Genomic DNA, 18240 nt, shown 5'->3' with positions numbered 1-18240 from the left:
GACGCTCTCAGAATGCCGTGATGAGTGAGTTACATTGTGTCCAAGCCCCACGGGCAGGTCCCCTCCTCATCACAGTTCTAATGAGCACAGATGGAGCACTGTGCTTCAAGAATCCATAAGAACCCTGAGTTAAGAGGCAGCAGTCTACACAAATGTGAAGATTAGGAAGAAATGTCTTAAATTCTGTGAAAACGGTGACAACACACATTCATGGTGATACGTCTATCCAGTTTCTATTGGTGATACTTGTTTACAGAGAAAAACATTTCTAAGTGCCTTTTATTTTTTAAAAAGATTTTATTTGACTGAGAAAAAGCACAAGTAGGGGGAGCAGCAGATGGAGAAGGAGAAGCAGGCTCCCCGCTGAGCAGAGAGCCCGATGGGGGAGTCGATCTCGGGAACCTGGGGTCATGACCCGAGCTGAAGGCAAACACGTGACCGACAGAGCCACCCAGGTGCCCCTTCTAAGTGCCTTTTAAACATTTCCTATTTAAAATCTACCTGGTTTTTCTGAAAATTCGTAGTATACACTTTAAGGGCAAGGCAGTTTCTGTCTCCTGAATAAGAGCCTTTAGCATTACTTCTGCAACCGGTGTTATTCCTGTTAGAGTGTTGTAATACAAAATAGCTTTGTTTTTGTTTTTTTTTTTAAAGATTTTATTTATTTATTTGACAGACAGAGATCACAAGTAGGCAGAGAGGCAGGCAGAGAGAGAGGAAGGGAAACAGGCTCCCCGCCCAGCAGAGAGCCCGATGTGGGGCTTGATCCCAGGACCCTGGGATCATGACCTGAGCTGAAGGCAGAGGCTTTAACCCGCTGAGGCACCCAGGCGCCCCAATAGCTTTGTTTTTTAAAATATATTCTTTTTTAAGTAGGCCCCATGCCCAAAGTGGGGCTTGAACTCATGATCCTGAGATCAAGGTCTTCATGCTCTACTTACTGGACCATCCAGGTGTCCCAGTAATACAAAACAGTTTAACCAAACAGAGTAAGAACTCTGGAGACTTCATGGGCTATATGAAAGTAAGTGGTCAAAGATGCTAACTAAACGTGAACATTTAAAAGCCTGATTGCTTATTTCTTTTTAAACTGTAATCATAAAAGCATTTTTTTAAAGATTTTATTTGTTTGAGAGAGAGTGGGTGTGCACACGCACAAGCAGGGGGAGGGACAGAGGCACAAGCAGGGGGAGGGACAGAGGCACAAGCAGACTCCCCGCTGAGCAGGGAGCATGCCATGGGGCTCCATCCTAGGACCCTGAGATCATGACCTGAGCTGAAGGCAAGACACTTAACCAACTGAGCCACCCAGGTGTCCCTTAAATAAATAAAATTAAAAAAAAAAAAAATTAAAGATCCTTTAAGTATAGATTATTTGAAAAATAGTACAATTTATGAAGAAAAAATTACCTAGACAAATACAAAATAAGTAATTAGCTAAACATACACATTCTGTATAAAACAGAAAGCAGAAATATAAGAGAGCAAACACAGAAAAATGGACCAGGCTGGGCATGACGGACGGTCCAGGAGCTATGATAACCCACGGCAACACATCCCCTCTCAGACCTCACGACCTCAAGGGGCTGAGGAACAAAGTCAGAGTTCTACAAGCCACACAGAAAATGGAGGCCTGAACGTTGGGAAATAGGACATGACCAGAAACAAAGAGGGAGCCAGGATTCTCTAGACTGGCATGTTTAGCACGTCAGCAATGGGAATGTGACACGAGCTGTGCGATCCACTCGGCACTTTCCGGGCGGCTAAGCTAATACGAGCGAAGGCAGAACACGCGGCCACCGAGAGGAACAGGTGTATGCTCGGGAAGCTCGGACCCTCCGAAGTGTATACTTCTATGCATCACGTATGTTCAAATACGTGGAGGACGTGTACTTCTGGCCACGACGGAGTAGCCAGACCTAAACTTAGCGTCCCATGTTAGCTTAAAAACCAGACAAAACATGCGGGATGATGGGTTCTGGGATGCACAACATGGAACACTGGACACAGCAGTGCCCTGAGAGCATGGACACCAAGTGATGTGAGCCTGACTAGACCCTGCCGAAACAGTGTCCAGGCCCTGATTACGGCACGAGGACGCCAGAGAGACGTGAGCCGTTGCCCGGAAGGAGGGAGGGTGAAGAAATCAGGGAGCAGGAGGTTCCAAGAGAGCCAGAGGCCTCTGAAGGTACCTCATCTTCAGCCAATCAGCACATGAGCGAGCAAACTACCCGAGGCCAGGAAAGATGCCCCAGGAGGAGCAGGGGACAATTCCCAGAGCACAGAGGGCTGCAGTATCCATTCCAAACAGAGATGAGAAATCTCAACACCAGGGCATCCGATTAGCGAGGCCACATGATCACAAGATTAGAAGGCTGTTGGGCCTAACAAAACTAAATCAAACCTTGAAAGGCTTAGTGTCCAAGTTACTTACTTGCAAATGAGAACAAAGCTCCAAAATATTTAAAGGAATACAAAAACTCAGCACTCAAGAATGTAAAATTCACAACGAAAAATGACCAGGCAACCAAAGCAGCAGGAATATATGAGCCATAATGAAGGAAAATAACTCACAGAAGCAGACCCAGCAATTATGCAGATGACAGAATGAGTAACAAGGCATCAAAAACTCTCACACTGAACATGAGAATGTCCAAGAAAGACATGGAAGAAAAAAAGATCCAAATGTTTTGTAAGATGGAAAATCTAAGATGGAAAATATGTCTGAGATGAAAAAAACAGGATGGGACTGACAACACAAGAGACACCCGGGGCAGGGAAAAATGTGAAGTCCTGGTCAAAAATTTTCTAAACTTTAACAGCAGCAGACTTTTCACCTAGAAACAGTGCAAGATGGTCCTTTAAGAAAATAAAACTGATAAACCACTTGCCAAACTGATCCCGGAAAAGAGAGGGAACAAGAAAATTACCAGTATCAGGAGCAAGAAAGGGAACATCTTTCTAGGATACTAAAAGGACATTAAAGGGATATTCTGAATAATGTTGTGCCAAGAAATTCAACAATTTAGATGAAATGGATGAATTCTTTGAAAGGCATAAATATAAAAAATTATCAAGAAAAAATAGATAACCTAGATAGATCTATATCTATAATGGAAATTAGTTTGTACTCAAGCTCCTTCTTACAAAACTACAGGTCAAGATGAATTCACCGGTGGAATTCTCCAAACATGTAAGGAAAAAACCCAATTCTACATAAACTCTTCTAGAAAAATGCCAGGAAAGAACACTCCCCAATACATTCTATGAGGACAGCATTATCCTGATACAAAAACTAGCATCATAAGAACACAAACTTATAGATTAGTATCCTTCAGGACTAAGATACAAAAATTCATCACAAAATTTTAGTAAGTTAAACTGAATACATAAAAAGGATACTGCATCATGACCAAGTGGAGTTTATCCCCAAATAAAGGTTTGCAAGGTTTAACATCTGAAAATCAACACTGTATTTTACACATTTACAAACATAAAAGGAAGAACCATAGGACCACCTCAACAGCTGCTGAAGAGCCTCTGAGAAAATTCAACATCCACTCATGAAAAAAACGCTGAGCAAACTAGTGAGCAGCTGGAGTAGAAGGAAACTTCTGAAAAAGTAAGAGACTTAACAGTGAAACCCCGAGGCCCTCTCCCCTCAAGATCGGGAAGGAGACAGAGATGTCTACTCATTCCAGAAGTGGGAGGGCCGTGGCAGGGTAACAAGGCAAGAAAAGGAAGTAAAAGGCACCCAGACTGTAAACACAGAAGTAGAAGTGACATCATTAACAGAAAATGTGACTGCCATATAGAAGGCAATCCTAAAATAGCCATAAACGGCTGAGAGTAACCAAGTACAGTAATATATCAATATACAAAAGTCAGTCGCATTTCTAGATACTAGAAACAAGCAACCAAAGTTGAAAATTGAAAAAACAATTATGTATCAAAAAGTGTGACGTATTAAGTCTGACAAAAATATACCGATTATGATGATGGGTCCATAAATTGTACTCTTCAAATCCGTGCAGTGATTCGTACGTTGGTTATATTTCTACAATTCTACTAAAAAATGCAAATAAAATACCTCAACTTCGAGGTCCTGGCGCTTGGGATTGTGAATGAAGAAGGTGAAGTTTTCCTCCCACACAGGTTCATTGGTTTTATACCGAATCTGAAAGAAATCACCAAATATCAGCTCTGTGATACTTTCTGTGGAAAAGGGCTACCGAGACTGTGGGCTCATTCATTTCCTGTGTTTGGAAGCTCAGGATGACTTTAATTAAATTCCAAGGCACTTATTCACTGAGCATGTGCTATTATGTATTAATTGTGAAAAGTGTTCAAAGACAGAGATTGTCCAAAGCTTTAGAGTGGGTCAGGGAAGTTAACTGTTGGGGAATCCCAACTGTGCGCCCATCCCAAAGACAAGACCTCGTCTGCTCTGTTCTACCTCTTCTTCTATATAACGCTGGTAACTCAGGAAGCTTCCGAAACTGAACATTTTATTTTATTATTTAAGACTTTATTTGCTGTGAACATTTTAAAAGTGAACAATGGCCTATAGTTTAAATAATTCCTGAAATGCTTTTCTTACATTAAGAAAGTGGAAGGCATTACAGCAACAGCACTGCCCTTGATTCTTGAATAGAATTGTGTTTGTGAATTTTAAGGACTGTTGGTTATCCTTCAAACAAAATATTTACAGAGCATTCGAAGAAAACTTAGAACTTTAGCCCATGTCATTCATCCATGAAATCAAGCAAAGTCCACTATAATTTTTTAATGTCATTTTAAAAAAATGAACAATATATTTGTTACCCAATAAAGAAGTATGGTTATCTATGAGTTGACTGATTTGAGAAAACAAGAGAAAGATATGGAAATCAATGATCTCATGCCTACATCATTAGCCAGCTGACAGTTCTCATCTAAGAGCAGCAACAGTGACATCACAGGAAACTAGTCAGAATCTTACCTTGCTCTCCTGGGCCTTGTGTCCAACTGACATCTGGACAAGAGGGTTTGGATTGCTGTTTATTTTCTTCCCTGACTATCCAAAAACAAAAAACAGACAAAATAAGCAAGCATACGTCTTGAAATGGGGCTTACTAAAAATGAGATTATTGGCTCATATTAAGAGTCATTTCTACTTATTTCTGATACTTCAGTTACAAGGAATATCTGGGAAAAATTTAATTGGAGAATAACTGCTGAGCATATCCCAAAGCAAAACTGTATCTACCATGAGATAAATTAAGAAAATTCCTGTTTGCTTATGATTTTTAAATGCTAAGGTCTTTTATTTTTAAAGCAAGTTACTTTGGAAAAATGGAATCTTCCAAAAATCTTTAACACTAATTCCAGCTCTTAAAACTTATCTTACTGGTATAAGAAGATGAGTAAGTGCAGCGAATGGAAACAGAAAAACACAAAGAAGGGCAAAGGTAGGAGTGTACAATTCAAAAAACAGTCCCCTGGCTGAAATAATAAAAATACTACAAAGTATCAGAGTCTTCACGTTTTTAACTTAGTATCTTCTGTGCAAACATGTAGCTATCAGATAACAAATCTTGCTTACCAGCTCCTAATTCTGACTGGAAGAACAAACATCAATCTAGAATTGCATTAAATTAAGCAGATATAAATATGAGAAAAATTCAGGAGTAAAAAAAAAAATGGTAAGCATACTTTAGCAGACAGGTGATAGAACATAGTAAAACACAACATATATGGGACATGAGGTTTATTTATAACTTAGCCCCACAAGAAGATGCAGTTAAATATCTGTTAGTGGGAATTAATTAGAAGGTCACAAAAGTGTTTTTTAGTTAAACAATTTCAGAGTCAATCCTCAACACCGTAGCAATGACAGAAACAGGCATCAAATTTATGATTATCGGAATTAAATATTACTAGCCCAAACATACTGTGATAATTTATTTTCTGGTTCATCTTTTTGATGAGAATAAATTCTGCAAAATGAAATAAATATTGTTAAAAAAAAAATATCCAAGGCTATAGACTACTGTGGCAGAGAATACTAACTTTTCCCCGAAATCCTTCCTTTCACTCTGGAAGCCCAGAGTTCCAGCAGAGCCCAAGTCCTCTGTATGTACGTGAAAATTCTATTTCTGAACTTCCCATGCAGTTGGGTGTGGCTGGGTAATAGTCTGGCCTTCAAGGAAGGGCGTCCTCCCTTCTCAGTGCCACGCAGTGCCACGGGCCAAGATTCCGTTACATTTCAGGGAAATAAAGTCATCTTCAGCTACAGCAGCTGCTGATACAGCAGCTGCGTTGATACAAAAGCTGCTTCTGGGCTTACTGCATCTCGGAAAAGTAGCCTTTCATTCCAGAGTTACTGTATAGCTTATCAATTCTGAGACACTTTTTTTTTTTTTTTAACGTTCTAACATCTCTTGGAAACAGAATGAAACTTACAGTTGGTAACTTTATGTACCTGTTTTTAGGCATGTCCCAATTGTAAGATAGTTGTTCTTTATTTAACTGATTTATTTTGCTTCCATTTTCCTTTTGATGTGTGTGTGATGTAATAAAAATCTGTATTTATCCTAAGCCTAAAAATCCTTCCAATAAACACAAACACTATCAAGCCCTAACTGGAACTTTTTTCTTTCTTTCTTAGTACATAAAATAATGGTCTATTTTTAAATAAACGATGTTTGAGATTTCACGAAATAAGATAAAATCACTAAGTCTTCTACCATGATGCAATATTCAAAATGCATGAGCACAAGTCAGATATACAGGTATAATGAAAATAATGAGTTTAAACTTTTTTTTAACATTTAGTTTTTTATATTCTAAGTAGGCTCCATGCCCAACGTGGGGCTTGAACTCACGACCCTGTGATTAAGTCACATGCTCTACTGACTGAGCCAGCCAGGCAGCCCCCAAATAGGAGTTTTTAAGTTAGACTATCTTGAATTAAATTTCAGCTGTTTGCAACTGATTACTGAGACCTACAAATTTCATCTATTTGAACCCTGGCTTTCATGTCTAAAAAATGGACACGATACCAAAAAAGCCTTGTTGTTAGGTTTAAATTAAATGTCATAATAATTAATCGCTACACTGAGCTCTTGTACACACATGATCTTATTAAGTCGATACTCCAAAAAAGATCCTGTCACGTCCAGTCTGTAAGTAACAGAGGACTGAACATCTCAATCTAGGTCACACTGGGGAGTGGGCCAGGCCGGGCCAGGCTGCAGTTCAAACCCAGACAGTCTGGCTTAGAGCCTTCCCTCTAGCCATGATGTCTTGCTGGTCAGGGACCCTTAGATACCACAGAAACGGTGAGGAGAGACTGCTAATCTAGTTCCTTCCAGTGTTCTGGGAGTAGTTACTTCAACTTCTGTGCTAACTAGTACTGCAAAGGAGTAATTCCCTGCTAGGCCACACTTCATCTCAGGGTAGGTTAAGGGCTAAATAAATATTATGTCAGAAAGCAGACACGGTTTGTCCTCCTCACTTGTAAAGTTGAACTTATTTTCCTACATGAAGCAGATTAAAACCATTCCTGATTCCTTTGGATAGAGTTTTCTTAAAACAATGACATTTAATCCACCCCCTCCCCCAAATATTTAAGCCTAAATGTTCAAAGAAATCAGAGGAAAAATAATAGAACACTGTAACTCATCGAAAAGTTCACAATTTAGCCAGAAAATACACATTCATGTTGTTTTAGGGAGTGGAGCTTAGTTTTCAATATACCTCATTTGATGAAATTTAAAGCTTCTCGAAAGATCTGTCACCCAAACCCAGCAGCACCAGAAGCCATGAGGTCACCGACTCAGAAACGGCCCTAACTCAGCATATTGGAAGAGGTGATTTCCAAACGGATAGTCACAGTGACAAGGGAAGAATATCTAGAAATCATAATCTCGAAACCGGATAAGTTTTTAAACAGATCTTCTATTTCACCATGTTCACAAATTCAAATCCAATTAAAATGCAGATGACTTAAAACCATCTTAGACGCGGCTGCCCAAGGCCAACGGGACAGACGGCTTAATGTATCACGTTGGTACTTCATAAATGTTATCTTCAAAGTTAACAAATTCTTCTAACTACTAATTCTTGGGTAACAAAAAAAGCTCTAACTAGACAACTAATGACGACATTAGTAGGGTGGCAATTTGTCAACAGACTCATGAGAGTGAAAAAGCATCATCTCTTTCAATATGTTTCAATTAACTTTTCAAAGGGAAGCTATTAGTTTACCTTTAAAGCTTTCTGAACTGCAGACTTCTTCAAGACATCAGGGTTAAATTCTAATGGGTTACTCTTTCAAGTCAGAAGAAAATGAATATACCAAGGGTTAATAAAACATGCAATGAGGAGTTTATGTAAGGTTAATGACACAAAAATTTATGAGAACAACAAAAAAATCTTTAAATGAAAACCACCAACAAGAATGACACAAAAAACCAGTAAAACCCATTTTTAGCACATAAAATTCTTTATGTCCAAGATTCTACCTTAGAATAAGCCTTTATAAATATCCAAACACATTTCTTCTAGGATTACTACGATCTTTTAGGATTACTGTTCTTTTTATTCTCCCAGCCCTCTTGTCTTTGGGATTTGAAAAACCCAGGAGTGACACCTTAAGTATTTGCTATCTTTTATTTGAATAAACCCCTCAAATATCAACCATAAATACACTACAGGTTTTATCTAAACTACAAAGGAATAGGCTGCACATGCCCAAATCGCTCTTAAATCAGATCATATACTAGCCTAGCAGATGCTACTTTACTTTCTTCAGGAATTTACCTTCTCTGTGCAAAACCACAGCAGGGGTGGGCCTTTTCCACTTTACTCCCACTCTCTCAGGCACCAAATGCAGAAGTGGTCACATCATTTCAAGTGTCTGTCCTGGCTTTAAAGTTCTATTATTATGGGTTTTATGTCCTACTTTTATTGATTAAAAAAAAAATCATTACTTTCTTGCCTTCAAGAGGGCAAGACTGAGTTGTTTCACAAGCTCCTTCAAGGACTAACATTTAAGAGTAAAGAATTTATCATGTTAGTTGTAATTACCTTTATATGACAAACTGCTTTTTACTATGTTTTCATTAAACAGCAGATTTCATAATGAACAAAGATGGACAACTAGCTTCCCTGCCTCCTGTGGCCACGGCAGGGTGGGCCACATGAAAAGATGAAAATGTTCGGCCAAAAGGAATTAATGTTACCTAAAGGCCAGATCATTGAGGCAGCCCATGGAGCTTTACAAACATGGGACCCACCAGATCAGCCTCTAGTAGGAACCTGGACAGGTGAGGCTGGGAACCACTGCCCTGAGGTGTGAGGCCTGACAATCCTCAGGTGTCATAAGAAGCCTTCCTGAAGCTCACTTTGGATAGATGTGATCTAGGCTAAGTGCACATATTACTCTAACATGCATCAGTGAAAACAAAATGAAGAGAGAGGCCGTGGTGAGGGTCAGGGTGCCAGACAAGCACTGTGGATGTGGGAAGCTGCACGGGCTTGAAGGAGACACAGGCCAGGTCACACGGTGCACCAGGAGGAGCCCACCGTGAGCCCTGGGTGTGTATAGCACCTTCTACCTGCAGGCTGTCCACCGTAATTGGAAGCAGTGACAGCTACCTGTACTTTTTTACGACTTTTATTTTTCAGTAGTCTCCACACCCAGTGTGGGACTTTAACTCACAGCCCTGAGACCAACACTCCAATGTGCTCCCAACTAAGCCAGCCGGGTGCCTCTGCTTTGTTTTTAAAGATTTTTAAGCGATGCCACCTGTACTTTTTAAAAGTGAGATGGCACCAGCAGCATCAAATCCAATGGTTTTCACATTATATAGTTAGCATTTTTATCTATAAAGTAGATGACAGTGTGAACACTCATCTCAGATAAACTCCATGGAAAGATTTATGAACTTATAAACTTGAAGTGATAACGAGTTCACTTTAAACTAAGATGGACTAGACAGCTGAGTTCAAATTCCAGCTCTGCTACTGACTAGCTGCGGTCTTGGGTCTCTAACCTCCGTCCCTCACAGTCTCAGTCTCCTTACCTGAAAAATGGTCCTAATGGCCTGAGACTGAAATGAGACACCCAGGTAGAGCCCTTGGAAGGTACTCAGCACATGGATGCTGTTGTGCAAGCCTCAGGTTGTAAAGCTAGCCACTGGGAGCCAGAGAACACCTTCAGTGTTCCAGTTTCAAATTCAGCCCAAAATCTGATCAAGAGAAGGAAGGTAAAGTGTTGACAGTCTGTACTGTCAAGGGGCTGTTTCCAGTATGGGAGAAAGTCCTGCAATGCTAAGGTTTGCAGATGGCCTCACTGGTGGTCATGCACACACAGGGTTGGAAATTCAGTTCTGAGTAGGTAGAAGCTAAGAGTCCATGGTGACTGGCATTTATTAGAAATACCAGTGGTCTCAGACTTTGAGGAAAACTGAAAACACATTTAACTTCATACTGAAAACCAATGGGTTTAAAAAAGAAAACAGGCAATCAAATCTGTTCACATTTATTTTATAAAACATTTTGTTGATGCCTGTATTTGAATCATTAAGCAGTACTAGTATGTGATTTTGATAACGCGGGAAGAAAGCTGGTTTTGAAAACCCAGCAATGTCTTAGCTAAATATTATAAAGCAATTAAAAAATCCTGACATGAGGTCAGAAATATTTCCTTTAAAAAGCAGTTACAGAATGAGAAAAAGTAACTCAGGAAGCTACTGTACACTAACAGGGTTTAAGCAGCAGAAGCACACTGCTGTCTACAGATAGCAGCTTACAGTACAGCCTACCACGACGAAATACTGCAAACAGAAGATCATTTTATGAAAAAGTGACAGAGAATGGTTGCTAATAGGCAACCATTTTGACCTCATTTTGACTTTTAAAATGCCTTTAACAGGAACACCATGGTTACTCATAGAGACCACGGTTACCCTTTCCTAACTATGTGACCCTCAACAGCTCACCAAACCCTTCAGGGTCTTGATTTCCCTCAGCTATAAAATGGGACAAAATACCTATTTTTCAAGTTTTGCCCCAGTCTTCTTTTTCAAATAAGAATAATCTGAAAATGTACGTGGAAATAGAAATGGAAACTCTTCAAAAATGCAAAGCACTACCATTTGATTCAAAGGCCAAAGAACTTTAAGGATCTCACTAGTTATTGAATTAAATCAGTCTAGAAAGAGTAACTTTCTAGACTAATGATTAAGCCACTGGTGACCTTCTCTGACCTCAAAGCAGGTAAAAATCACTACCCGCTAAGAGCATCAAGAACAGTACCGGGAATCAAGGTCCCAGAGCAAGACCCTGGAAACAGACATAATGAGATCAGAATCAACTTCCCAAATAAGGGTTAGAAATGCTCAATTATCCATGCCTGGAAATTCTTTTAAGTTCCTTAATAGAAGCTGAATCACAAAGTCAATCTGTTTTTTCCTCCCTTAGGAGCTCTGGTGAAAATGTGAGGCGAAGTAAGATTCCAGGGTTATAGGTGGACTGTCTTCACTGACCGTCCCTATGGGCACAGCTGGCACTGCCGGGAAAGCCATGTTCTAACACTTCTGTGTTTTGTCAGGAGGAAAAAGTAGATTTAAGGAAGTTTTTTGAAAGCTTGCAAGTAAGTATTTACATCTCACATTGAGATGAACTGCAAGAAAATCTGTTTTAATCATTATGGCTTCATCTTTTCCTCAGAAGAATTTTTGTCTTTATTTTTTACGGGCTGGTAGCAGCTTAGGAACGTAAGGCTTCTTCATGACTCACCAGGTCTGTTCATCTCATCATCAGATGTAGTCACCAAAGTTGGTTACAGCAGTGTGACTTTTACAAAACAAGCACAAAAGAAACACACACACGGTAACTGAAATCATGCAAGAAAGTTAAAAACGCATGCCACACCATGCCACCCAGTCGATGGCATTAGAAGTTCAGCCCACATTCTAGCAGTCTCCATTAAAACAGAAGAAGAAAGAACACCGGAGAACTCACAAATAGTGCTCTATAGACTGAGGTAGTATTTTCACAAAACACTAGTCCCGACGCTCGCCTCTCTTTTAAGTATCCACACCCAAAGTTTCCCTCGTAGATACTCTTGGGAAAGTGGAAACAGGAGGAGAAAGCAGAGAAGGGTGGGTTGCAGTCAATGGGCGCACAGGCAGCACGAGTACACAGGGCGCAGAGGCAGAGTCATAGCGCCCCTCAGAGCCGCGGGGGCCGGCGGGCAAACGCTCCCGTCTCCAATAAACCCCAACCAGCAGTGGTTCTGCAAAGACCCTTTGCCCCCAACAGCCAGAGCACACTTCATGCATGAAGTGCCGTCTTAATAGAGTGAGAAATTCACTTCCGCTTCTGTTTGGTTATGTGGTGTCCTCTAAATCTCAGTTTAACATGACAAAATACACAGTGCGAAAGAGGCCCGGTTCCTTCTTGCCAATGCACTAATGCTATTCTTTGATCCTAAAATATACAACAAATTCACTTCCATCAGGGATGATATACGGCTTGTTATATAACAAACATTACTGTGATTGAAAACAAAAAATTCTACTGTATGAGAAATTCTGTAGGAAGGTTAAATAACAGAACAACTTTCCCCAAGTTGAAATTGTATCAGAAAAAGTCACAGAGTTCTTACTGGAAGACTGGCCAAAAGGTTAAGGTAACACTTTAAGAAAAAATAAGAATTTATGAAGTTAAAGTCAGTCAAGAAACCTTCACTGAAATAAAGAGTAAAATTATATGTAATTAAACACAGTGTTCAACTTTATCTCCCCAGCATTAAAAAAATGATCAATTCCCTTTTGTTAAAGGCTTTAAATAAAAGATAGAGATGCACAAAGTACCTTTATTTGCTTTTGCGCTAAGTGCAAATAAAGCAGCATTATAAAACCTTGAAAGGCACTAGGCAAACTAGGGTGTGTATTTCATGGGATAAAGGAAACGGTCTCGCTGTGGTGAGGCGTGGCTAGGCACAGTCCAACTGAGACACTCAGATCAAACTATGAAGGGCAGGAACACTTGGCTTCCTTGCGGGCCTCCAACAGGCAGATGCCAACGAGGGGAGGAAACAGGGAGACTACGCGCAAATGCACCGGATGGGTGAGCATTTACTGTAATTCTCGGGGGGAAACAGCCTGTATCTCTAGTCTTTCTTCCCCCAAATGAAATAAAGAATGGCCATCTCTTGGCTAAGTGAACTGGCACTAAAAAAAAGAAAGAAAAAAAGAGATCAAAACAATGTGTGTGTCTATAAGGATCACATTCCAGTGGGTTTAAAGTACGGTGTGGAAGGTCCTATCAGGCTTCATGTGAATGGAAATAGCACGATGTGTCCTCCCCACAGTTAGAGTCGTTACCTAGAAAAGCTGTCCTTCCATTTTTTTCCAAGAGCAAGCCTGTGGAGAAGCCCGCGCTCTGGGCTGTCGGAGCCCATGTGACTGATCACCCCACGCAGGGGCACCAGGGGCTCCGCTCAGCGGCGCTGCTCTCCCAGGCTGCCCTTCTGTCCTGCCGTGCCACAGCCAGGAAGGACTCTGGGCTTGTAGGGAGAGCTGCTCCGCTTTATTCCATGCCAAACAGAGATGATTTCCATCTTAGGTAACTCTATTTTAATAATTAGTGGTTTTCTACCGGGTATCTCCTTCCCTAACTACCAGGCACATTCTTTTCTTATGTAATGGAGACTTCATAAAACACGTCAGAGTAAAAGTCATTCTGAACATCCTGGATAAACCCATAAGATGTATAAACACAAACTGTAGTCATGAAGCAAATACACACCGGTCCCTCCCTCCCCTGTGCTGCTCTCCCGGTGCGAGTGAAGTGAAAACAGAGGAACGGTAACAGGTGACAGTGTGGCTGAGTGCAGCAAGATCTGTTACCAGGAAAGGAGCACCTAAGGGAGCACCCGTGGCATTACCTACCGGAAGGTTCCTTGCTGAATCCAAATACAAGATCAGCAACGAGGAGGAAAGACCATCATTGGCTTGGTCTTTGTCAGCCCTGATGTCTGTTAGCACCTGTGAGGAAAGGACAAAATGCCTCAGCAGGTGTATTTCCACAAGAATTCAGACTATTTCTACCTGATTAGGTCTGTGATGCTCACGAAAAGAAGGAAGGTGGGGAAATAATCCATCCAACACGCGCAACACAGAGAGAATGAAGACAGTAAATGTATTTTAATGACAAGAACCGGTATGAATCAATTAAATAAAGCATAGGTGATCGGTGGCTCCCCAAAGCCCCATACTGTATCGAACACAAAATATGAAGAGCTCATAAAACAGGCGGGAATGACCTGTAAATCTTTCTTTTAAAAAAATTCCATTATCTTTAATTTACCCCTGATGTGACTGCAGTGACTTACAGCACAAGAATGAAAATTACTGCTGTCATTTTTCTAAGCTAAGTAGCTACGCAACCTGAGGACACTAATCTTGGTTAGTTACGAGGGGTGGCTGTTGTCCCGGGAAACACTTCACAGCACCTTGTCGAGGTTTGAAGCATTTGGCATTAATGTGAGCCACTCCAGTTTCAAGTGCAGTTTTCCTCTGGGGACCTCGTCCAGGGTGAACCACTGAAGAAAGAATGTGAATGTTCACAAAAGTTCTCCTGAGCCAAGCTTTCTAGTCAAGCAGTTTCCCCAAATGTCACAAGTTGCTCACTGTGAGGCACTGATAGTTCCTGATTAATGCTGAAGGACTGAGTCCTGCCATATTTTGCTTCGCCCTTCGAATGAGCCCCAGAGGATGACAGGAGCAGGGGCTGGAACTCGCCCAGCACCTACTGCTGGCCGGGGGCTGGCTGAGTGCTTCCCTCATGTGGACCCCACCATGGTGGAGTCAATACCATCCTCACCCCTACCTTACACACAAGGATTCAAATGTCTTCCAGAACTGTCCAGTACTGCCAGGGTTCTATGTGTGGACTTTAACAGAACTTATGGGCCAGGAGATGATTTAACATTGATCTTAAATACTGGATTTCATTATCAAAAACGTTAACATGCTTGCCTTTATTCACCACTACGTACTACTTAAAAAAATAGCATACAGGTGTTTCAGCTTGAAAACCACAAAGCGATTCATCAAAGATAATCCCCAAACAGTGTTAAGAGACTGCCCTGAGGAGTGTGTGAGAAGGAAAATGTGTTACTTTGAAGGCAGGGGATCTCAACGATTCCTTGGTTACTTCTGCCCTACTTATCCCAATTACACCCATCTTTTAGAAGCCATCTCAAAATCTTTTCTTAATACTTTCTATTCCGATAGCAATATCCTGCTCGAAGTGGTGTCAGCTTGCTGTCAATTCTCACTGCACACATAGGCAGCTTTCACGTGACAATTTCTCAACGACCGCATTGTGCCGGCTCTGGTATTAACTTTGTCTATCTTTAAAAAGTCCACTTTTCGGGAGCTTCTCACAGGCCTGTGCCTGGACTCCTGAAGGAGAGCACATGCCTGCCTGAAATAGTGGGTTTGTGCTCATACTCTTGGGAATTTCTACCATGCGGTGGGCACATAATACATACTATCTGATCGGGCTGTTAAACTTATTTCTTTTCACTTGCTATTACTAAAAGGCCTAAGTTTTCGGAACATCATGTGGGGGGACCAGTAGGTGTGTCAGTGCTCATGAAATAGAATAATACTCAAAGAAAACTTACTTCATCTAAAAGGCGCTCCTTTTCAACTTCAATGAGATCAATCATAAGACTATAGAAATAACAACACAACAACTTTAGAACACAGAAACACACTTCTTACAACTGAAATAACCTTAAACATTAGTCTACAAAAAAGTACTCCGGAAATGTATCAAAATGCTACAGTTTATCAAGAAACAGACTTCTTCCAGAACATTCCTCAGGCTTATCCTGAAACTATGAAAGGAAGTAAGGAAACAAGCAGGAGTGAGTCTCTGGGAGGTCAGGAGCTCTGTGTTTGGCAAAGCCAGGATCAAAGTTGTAAAAAATGTGGTTTTCCCCACAGTGCAGCTATTTATAACGTGCTGAGAATATCTGAAAATATTCAGCCCTCTTGTCTGACATGCTCTCCCTCAGCGATGCTGTCCCGTCACCACAGCTCAGTCATTCTTATGCCCTTCCCGTCCTCACTCCACAGCTCTGGACCATCCCCACAGACATTTCTGGTTTGGCTATCTGACAGCCCCTTCCATTTCCCCCTAAAAATCCTGCCCTACTGCAAAGCATGGAATTCCCTCCCGCAGAAGCCAGAGATGATGAGAATGGAATGCCGCACTCCCATTTTCTCTCGCCGCTTCCCCTGCACCAGGTGAGGCCCTCACAGCTCTTTCCTGGTCTATCACCACAGTCCCCAGTCTCAGCCCCTGCCACTCTGAGCCACACAGTGGTTTTACTGGAACGCAAATCGGATCCATCACTGCCCTGCTTACAATTCTTCAGTCGCTCCTTGTTCATACACCATCTCATGATGGATTCTGAAGTCACAGCATTAATACACAAGTTGTTCTTGATGAGGCCAAATCTGTCCAACATCATCTATCCCTGTATCTTTTTTGCCACAATAAATTCAGTTAAATAATAAAGATTAGGGCTAGATGTATTTTTTAAAAGCTCATGTTTTTCGGCTGTAGTGGTTGTTCAATTTAAGTGAACAAGTCAATATTTGCTTTTCCAATGTGTAGGCACACTGTAAATTACTATCCTCCCCTGCTCCCTAAATAACGCAACAAACAAAAAAAGCTTAAAAACTCCTTTTTCCAATCTAGAGCAAAGCCTGCCTGGTGTGAAAGCAGCCAGTGGCACCGGCATCTGGGGCCACACTCCACATGGAGCTTACAAGCACTTAAATGGGGGCAGGTACAACTATCAAAGTGAATTTAAAACTGTTTAGTTTTAATCAATTAATTTAAATAGCTACATGTGGCCAGTGGCTGCTGGGACAGACACAGATCTAGAAGTTTTCCTTCTTGTACTTAAATGTGAAACTTTACAGGAATAAAACATACTTTTAACAAGTCTAAGGTGAAAGAAACGTTGTATCTAAGAGCCACTTAAAAATACACGTAACACATACACAGCCCATTTCTTGAAGCTACATTAGTTCTAAGTGTCACTACTCCAAAGAAAGAGCACCCAGTGCTGTCCTTCCCCAGAGGTTTACCTTCCTAGGAAGTCATCCTTGTCTGGGTCTTCATCGAAGAGCTCAATCTCTAGTTCCTGTCCAGGATGCTCATAGACTAGAGCCTGAAAAAACAACGAGTGGTTATCTCACGCGGCTAACGAACGCGGCTGGAGTGAACAGCTCCCTGCTCTCCTGTGGCAAGGAGCCGGAACGCACGTACATCGTGTCACTGTCAAACCACACACGCTTCGCCACGGCAGACCATTCTGAAACGTCTGCCCACACGGTAACAGTCTACTGTGTTTCCAGTTATCTGAGATTAGACTCGCTGGGTCAAGTCCCACTGCTCCAGCACCCACAAACTAGGACAGGCTTGGGACACCTTTCCAGTCCTGAAGGGGCTCCAAGTGCTACCGGTGGGATACAGACAAGTGACCCATTCGCCAGCACCGAGAGAGAAGCCAGCGGGCAACGGGCTGGAATGGGAGAGTGGGATGCCAGTGCCGCTTAACTGCACGACTGTTCTGAAGAACAGTTCCGCAAAAACCTATCATTCCTTCCAGCATAATTTATGATGCAGCAATTCCACTCTGAGGAGCTCATCTGGAGAAAACCTGGATCAAGTGAAGAAAGACACGTTCACATCACGGTTAACAGCAGCGGTTCTAACGCTGAAACGAACAGCCAGTGTCTCTCTGGGTGAAGAAATGACGGCATCTCTTCAGTGAACAGCAAGTACAAATCAGGTCCATGTGGACGGACACAGAGCTGTCTAGATGCATTAAATGAGAATTTATAAAACAGCACATAATTAATCTCATGTCTCTAAGTACTCACATATGTTAACCACAGAAGTCACTTTGTCAATTATTTACTGTGATAGATTCATGTAATTAAAGTTTAACATTTATGTGTTCTTTATGTGTTGGCATGACAGGAAGTTGTGAGGTACGGACAGAAGGTACAATACTTTTTTTTTTTTTTTTTTTTAAATATTTCTTTCTTTTTTTTTTTTTTTTTAAAAGATTTTATTTATTTAATTATTTGACAGACAGAGATTACAAGTAGGCAGAGAGGCAGGCAGAGAGAGAGGAGGAAGCAGGCCCCTGCC

General features: G+C 41.3%; 1 protein-coding gene across 3 annotated transcripts in view; it reads right to left on the bottom strand.

Annotated features, from left to right (window-relative positions):
- ESYT2 (extended synaptotagmin 2) overlaps nucleotides 1-18240 on the bottom strand; it is a 76913-nt gene that overhangs the window by 7289 nt on the left and 51384 nt on the right. The window contains exons 10-17 of one of the 3 annotated variants that reach the window (XM_032840261.1): nucleotides 17169-17251; nucleotides 15689-15737; nucleotides 14510-14599; nucleotides 13947-14042; nucleotides 12013-12114; nucleotides 8251-8313; nucleotides 4982-5056; nucleotides 4091-4177 (exon numbers count right to left, since the gene is read on the bottom strand). In XM_032840261.1, coding sequence (XP_032696152.1) covers nucleotides 4091-4177; nucleotides 4982-5056; nucleotides 8251-8313; nucleotides 12013-12114; nucleotides 13947-14042; nucleotides 14510-14599; nucleotides 15689-15737; nucleotides 17169-17251 — 645 coding nt within the window. The remainder of the gene's footprint in view (nucleotides 1-4090; nucleotides 4178-4981; nucleotides 5057-8250; nucleotides 8314-12012; nucleotides 12115-13946; nucleotides 14043-14509; nucleotides 14600-15688; nucleotides 15738-17168; nucleotides 17252-18240) is intronic. The other 2 variants (XM_032840262.1, XM_032840263.1) reach the window with 2 other exon arrangements.

The sequence above is a fragment of the Lontra canadensis genome, unplaced genomic scaffold (genome assembly GCF_010015895.1).
Source record: "Lontra canadensis isolate GAN:19392208 unplaced genomic scaffold, GSC_riverotter_1.0 scaffold111, whole genome shotgun sequence".
In the NCBI taxonomy this organism is placed as follows: Eukaryota; Metazoa; Chordata; class Mammalia; order Carnivora; family Mustelidae; genus Lontra; species Lontra canadensis.
The sequence above is the reverse complement of the archived record's forward strand: the minus strand, read 5'-3'. Positions and strand labels throughout refer to the sequence as shown.